This window comes from Populus euphratica, unplaced genomic scaffold (genome assembly GCF_000495115.2).
Source record: "Populus euphratica unplaced genomic scaffold, PopEup_1.0 scaffold27.1, whole genome shotgun sequence".
Taxonomy (NCBI): domain Eukaryota; kingdom Viridiplantae; phylum Streptophyta; class Magnoliopsida; order Malpighiales; family Salicaceae; genus Populus; species Populus euphratica.
The window spans coordinates 623,954-630,523 of NW_011499899.1; the positions used below are offsets into that span (position 1 = coordinate 623,954).

Genomic DNA, 6,570 nt, shown 5'->3' on the forward strand with positions numbered 1-6,570 from the left:
TAATCATTTATTTAGACATTGCTTCATTAGTACTAATACCTTAATTATACATTCATCTCTCTTATTTTCACAGTAAGACCTAGCTAGTAATGTTTTAAACCTTCACAAAAAATCAAAAACAGCTAAACCCTTCTCAATGATTTCTCAAAAATACTAGCCGTTAGGAGCCGTTCCTTGATATAATAGCCCCATTAGAGAAAGCGAGGTTTCTACACCCATTCCCTTGGTGCTTTGTCATTTCCTTATTGTCTCTCTCTCTCTCTCTCTCTCTCTATCTGAGTTTTCTGTTTTCACCTTTTCTCATTGTCAAAAAAACAATCTCTGTGTTTTCTCTTTACTATTTTGTTTTTTTATTCAACGCGTCTCTTTTGATACACACGGTTTTGGTATCTTTCATGTGTTTTTCAAATCCACAGATTTTTATCTTTCTACCCTTTTAACTTCCGGTTCTATTTTTTCTTGTTTTTCTGGTTTCCATTCAAAACCCATCTTCCAAAATCGATCAATCCATTCTCTTCAGCGTAATTTTTGTTAATCATAACCAAGTATCGGTCCTTTTGGATATCTCCGCTTGCTCTGTTTTTGTTGCTCTGTTTCTTGAGTTTCTTAAAAGAGTTGCGGATTCTTGGTTATTGATTCTCTGTATTCACGCACCAGAAGGAAATAAAAAAGTGTATTTCTTTTACACTTTTGTCTTTGATTCATATTTATGCTCTTTTTTTCTTTGTTTTGAAATATTCATTAGATTTTTGTGTGTTCCTATCCTTCTCTCCTACCAATCACGAACTGCAAATCGTGGCCCTTAAATCGCTATTTTTTCGCTGTTTTAGCGTACCGATCTGTCAAAACCGTTGCTTTCCCTCTCTTTTTAGTTACAACAATTAACAAAACCCTTCGACTCTACTTTGTTGTCTTGTCTTCCCTTTTCCTTGAAATTTTTCTCTTCGAAACCAGAACTAAAAATGGGTACTTGCTGGTTTCTTAGATTGGTTTTGATTTTAGGCCTTTTAGGGAATTGTGTTCATGGTCTTGGTGTTAATTGGGGAACTATGGCTATACGTAAATTGCCACCAGAAACAGTTGTTGAAATGTTGAAGGATAATGGGATCCAAAAAGTGAAGCTTTTTGATGCAGACCAAAATACAATGAATTCACTTGCTGGTACTGGCATTGAAGTTATGGTTGCTATTCCTAATGATCAGCTTGCTGTAATGGGTGATTATAATCGTGCTAAAGATTGGGTCAAGAGGAATGTCACTCGTTATAACTTCAATGGAGGAGTTACCATCAAGTAAGCTTGAGCTCTCTCTCTCTCAACTAAATTTTTTCTATTAATATGATTAACTAGGAGTTTATGGTTTCTGTTGTTGTTGGTAACATTTGTTTGCTTTTTCTTGCAATTGCAAAGGGAGAAAAAAAAGGTGATTAGACCTTCTAGTGCATAATCAGTGCAGTTGAGAAGTTGGTGTTCTCTAGGATTTGACTTTGAATTGATTTCTTGAGTTTAAATTTGTGTTAGTTCAACAAATTTAACAAAGTGGGATTGTATGAGTTGTGATTAGAGTTTCTAGTGCATAATCAATGCAGTTGAGAAGTTGGTGTTCTCTAGGATTTGACTTTGAATTGATTTCTTAAGTTTAAATTTGTGTTAGTTCAACAAATTTAACAAAGTGGGATTGTATGAGTTGTGATTAGAGTTGCCCTGCAGATTGTGACAGAAGATGCAGCACTATTGTCTGTGTTTCGGAAGTCTTGATAATTCTATTGCTTTTGGATGAAGTTATGCCTTGTTGTTATTACTTTATTACATTTGCTATACAGATTCAGCTCCTCTAATCCCCATCCAATGTCGTACTTAGGAATATAGAAACTTCCACATTAGGAATTGTTAAAATGGCTGACTTGTTTGTTGAATCTTCCATAAGATGGCAGTTGCGGTTTGTTAATTGGAGAAGCTAACAATTTGATAGGCATTAGTGCGATGCGCGCAAGTTTTGCTTGCCAAATTGTTAGGCGAGTCATTAAAATGTTAATCGTTTTCTACTCTGAGTAATCTGTTTTATAGAATATGATAGCACATGCTGAGAATTTCTAGGAAAATAAAATGGGAGGTTGGGCTTTGGAATCTCAATGAGCACTCCAGCTTTTATCCATGTGAACTTTTGATTTCCTTTTCGTATGCATTCAGAAACTTTTTGGAGAATCATATTCTGAGTGCTGTACTTCTTTGAGAGACTTGTATATACTGAAAAAGAGAAAAGGAACGCAACCTTGGCCACTCCGAAAGTTAATTGGCATGGGATATAAGTAGAACAAGAGAATTATGTTTTGCTAGACTTGTCTGTGCGGTTTCTCCATATCCAGTGCTTGATGACATGTGGAAATTAATTGAAAGGGTACATAACACATCATTTTCCACTTAAATTTGCTGTAATTCTTATTTAAAATTCAACCTGCACATTTTCCATCTTTTCAGATACTCTTGGTGTTTTCGGAAATGATATGAAATACAAGATTTTATATTAGCTCTTAAGGTGGCAAGTGCACAACTCAGAAAAAGAGACCTGGCCAAATGCTCATTGGTTTAGAAATTATGTTTACTTGTGACATGGAACGGTGGTTAGTTACTAGCAAAAGATATTTATATTCAAAAGTTTATTGGTGTGTTATATAGAATAGAATGAAAAGAAGGATTTATTCTTGTGATCAATTTTGAGAAACAGAAAATAAAATCCATTTTTTTCTGTTTAGGTGGCTCCTTTTCTGAATGATTTTTGTGCTCTGGCATCCATAATTTCCTATAAAAATGCATCTGGAGGTGTGTGCATTAGAGCTTTAAAACATTTCTATCTTCTTAAACTACAAGAGATGGTGTGTGTGTGTGTGTGTGTAGATGTTGTGTTTGAATTCTACTTCTCTGCGTTAAATCGATTCTGTTGAATGAAGGAATTTATGCAAATCAGCAACTAACTATTTCATTTCCAAGCATATAAATTGGAAGATTTACTTCCATTATTTGGCTGTGAATGCATTTTATGTTGTTGAGAATAAAAATTCACAATTAACTTTGCATTCCTAAATATTTTTATTGTCTCTGCACAGGTATGTAGCAGTTGGTAATGAGCCTTTCCTCTCATCCTATAATGGTTCATTCTTAAACACCACCTTCCCAGCACTTCGGAACATACAGAATGCCCTTAATGATGCTGGGGTAGGAGACTCCATAAAGGCCACTGTACCCTTAAATGCTGATGTCTACGGCTCACCAGATGACCAAGCTTATCCATCTTCTGGCAGATTCCGCAGTGATATCAATGACATTATGACCCAGATTGTTCAGTTTTTGAGTCAGAATGGAGCGCCTTTCACTGTGAACATCTATCCTTTCCTAAGTCTTTATGGGAATGATGATTTCCCATTTGATTATGCTTTCTTTGATGGGGCTCCTCAACCTGTTGTAGACAGAGGCACTGGGATTCAGTACACCAACGTTTTTGATGCCAACTTTGACACCTTGGTTTCGGCCTTGAAAGCAGCGGGGCATGGGGATATGCCCATTGTAGTAGGCGAGGTAGGCTGGCCCACAGATGGGGACAAGAATGCCAACACAGGTTATGCTATTAGATTTTACAATGGACTTATACCACGACTTGTAGGCAATAGAGGCACTCCACTTCGGCCTGGCTACATTGAAGTTTATTTGTTTGGTCTTCTTGATGAAGATGCCAAGAGCATCGCTCCTGGAAATTTTGAGCGCCATTGGGGGATCTTTCGTTATGATGGGCAGCCAAAATTTCCTCTAGATCTTTCTGGTCAGAATCAAAACAAGTTTCTTGCGGGCGCGCGGAATGTGCAATATCTTCCAGCTAAATGGTGTATGTTTAATCCAAATGCTAAGGATCTTAGCAAGCTTGCAGAGAACATTGATTATGCTTGCTCACGTTCAGACTGCACTGCACTTGGATATGGCTCTTCTTGCAACAGCTTGGACTCCAATGGGAATGCTTCATATGCTTTCAACATGTACTACCAGGTACAAAACCAGGATGAATTCGCCTGTAATTTTGAAGGCCTGGCCACGATTACCAGTCAGAATATTTCCCAAGGGAATTGCAATTTCATCATCCAGATTGTAGCTTCGTCCTCCTCCTCTCTCACCCTGCCATTGATGGCATTTGTAACAGTATTATTAACTACTTTTATATTGTTGTAAGCTTCTCATGCTTTTTGTCATCGGTTTCTCAACCAATTCATTTAATAACATTTCACAGAACTTTATTCATCTCCTAACTTGTCGGTTTTGCAATGAACTGCTCAGAATTCACATCGGTTTCTCAACCAATTCATTTAATAAAATTTCACAGAACTTTATTCATCTCCTAACTTGTAGGTTTTGCAATGAACTGCTCAGAATTCATTTAATAAATATGGTTTCGCGAATGCTCCTGCCATTGCTTTGAAGCTTTATTTGAGAGAACTGAGAACGTGGCTGACCAGGAAATCTGGAGATAACCCAAGATAATGTGTTGAACAAGGCGTTGGAAATTCTTAACCCCAGATATATCATCCCCGTAACAGTCAATAGTTGCTAGATTTCTTCTTGTTGTAGAGATTCCTGAAGCTAGCTTCCGAGTTTAACATCCAAAAGAGTTGCTCGTGAATCAACAAGCACTCTTGCTAATTTGAATGATTCTATCCATCATCATGCGCCTTGCAAGTCAGCATGGTACAAGCTTACCTGTTTGACACTGCGCTTTAATTATATTTTTTAAAATTTTAAATTCTCATAAAATTAAATTTTTTTATAAATTAAATATTAAAAAATAAAATAAAAAAATCAATTGTATAAAAGTAACATCTGAAAAAAATAAAAATGAAAAAAAAATATTAATTAGAGGATAAATAAAGATTTTTAATTGGAGAGTTAAATTAAATTAAAAAATAACTTTAACAAAATAAAATTTTTATAAAAAACCAAGAACAAAATAAAAAATTAAGAAACTGTAAACTAAAATTAAAAAAAGAAGACAATGAAATATATCAATAATTTAAATTTTATTGATTTTATGATAAAAAAATATTTTTAGTATAAAAAAATATAAGCTCCTAAATAAATAATTTGTTAATGAACACTAAATAAGTGGAAAAGACAACAAAAACCCCACTTTAAGGCTTGATTTTTTCTCACTCTGGGACAAAAAGATAATTTCACTGTAGCCACCATAATAAATATTTATGTCTAGAGTAACAGTGAAACTTCCACTAGGTTTTAGAGTTTCTTTTATTCGTGACAAATATATATATATATATATATATGAAAAATCAATTGTAACTAATATATAAGTTAAAATATTTCATATTCGTTAAAATAAATAAAAAATATGAAAATATATGCACATAAATACTTAAGCGAGGCTGCAGAGGGTTGAAAGTTACCGCAGAAGCTGTCTCCATGCCCGTTTTCAGATATAACAATCTTCTTCCATTGGTACGCAGACCAATGGACCTCCATCAGCCAAATCTTATCTTCATCGTTCCCGATTTATAGCATTTTTTTAATATTGAAAGATTGCCTGCACGGACCTCCATTAACATTCATTCTAGCTTGACTCCTCCTGCATGCACGGACCTCCACTATCCTTCTAGCTTGACTCCTCCTGCATGCACGGACCTCCATTATCATTCTAGCTCGACTCCTCCTTCCCAACTTATTGCAGCTTGCTGCATATGAAAGTAGTTAGTGAGTGAGATCATCAACTAAAACAGGAGCAGCTCGATATATATCATAAACTCCAGTAACACCTTTGACTTTATGCTAGCAAGCAGCTCGCATCTCTCAGATTGTGTACCCTTCAAGAACTCCCACCAACACAACAAACCCACACTCTTGTGTCTTCTCTCATCCCACGAATACTAGGCAGCCCAGCTGCATCTCCTCTTTATTCTTATACCTTGCTGCATTTTCTTCCTCCCCTGTGAAGACCTTCACCATCCACAGGCTGCAGCATCGAGAGCTAGCTTATAAATAATCTTAAACATGATATTTGACTAATGAAACGCTTTAATTCAAACTCAAATTCCATTTAGTGGGAGCTAAAAAGCTCTCGTTGACAATCATTCAGATGAAGATATGGTTTAAAATGTTAAATGGTGGGAATCTTTAATGAAATTGCGTTCACTTTTTTATATCTCTCTCTTGCCATCACCTTTCTCTCTCTCTTTTTCGTTTTGTTTACCGAAAGTTGGATGTCACTGTGCCTGTTATCCTTCTTAATAACATGTGTTCAATAATGAAATCAAAACTCTAGTTTTAAATATAGGATGGGTTGGATTTCTTCTATCAATTACAGAAGAAAACACAATTAAACTTTGTTAAATTCTAAGGGAAAAAGCTAATTAGTTGAAATGTCATCATTGCCAACTTAACTGGCATAGAAATAAATACACAGAGTGCGGATCGATGTGATCAATATTTCCTTGACTTGTTTAACTTGATGGTGGACAAGCTAATTTGAGTTGCTAGGACGTCATTATCAAATAGCCAGTCGCAATTAGATGTTGATGAAGGGA

The 6,570-nt window shown here is 35.5% G+C and overlaps 1 protein-coding gene across 1 annotated transcript; it reads left to right on the forward strand.

The window, feature by feature from the left end:
• Positions 1-215: 215 nt before the first annotated feature.
• On the forward strand, positions 216-4,284 carry LOC105132504 (glucan endo-1,3-beta-glucosidase 8-like). The gene is made up of 2 exons (XM_011036053.1): positions 216-1,291; positions 3,103-4,284. The coding sequence occupies exons 1-2, from the start codon at positions 963-965 to the stop codon at positions 4,211-4,213; spliced, it is 1,440 nt and encodes a 479-aa protein (XP_011034355.1). The 5' UTR covers positions 216-962; the 3' UTR covers positions 4,214-4,284.
• Positions 4,285-6,570: the final 2,286 nt, after the last annotated feature.

Bases quoted from the DNA above. Each gene is read 5' to 3' on its own strand.
- LOC105132504 (XM_011036053.1), top strand. From the start codon at position 963: ATGGGTACTTGCTGGTTTCTTAGATTGGTTTTGATTTTAGGCCTTTTA. The intron at 1,292-3,102 runs GTAAGCTTGAGC...GTCTCTGCACAG, and splicing joins AATGGAGGAGTTACCATCAA to GTATGTAGCAGTTGGTAATG.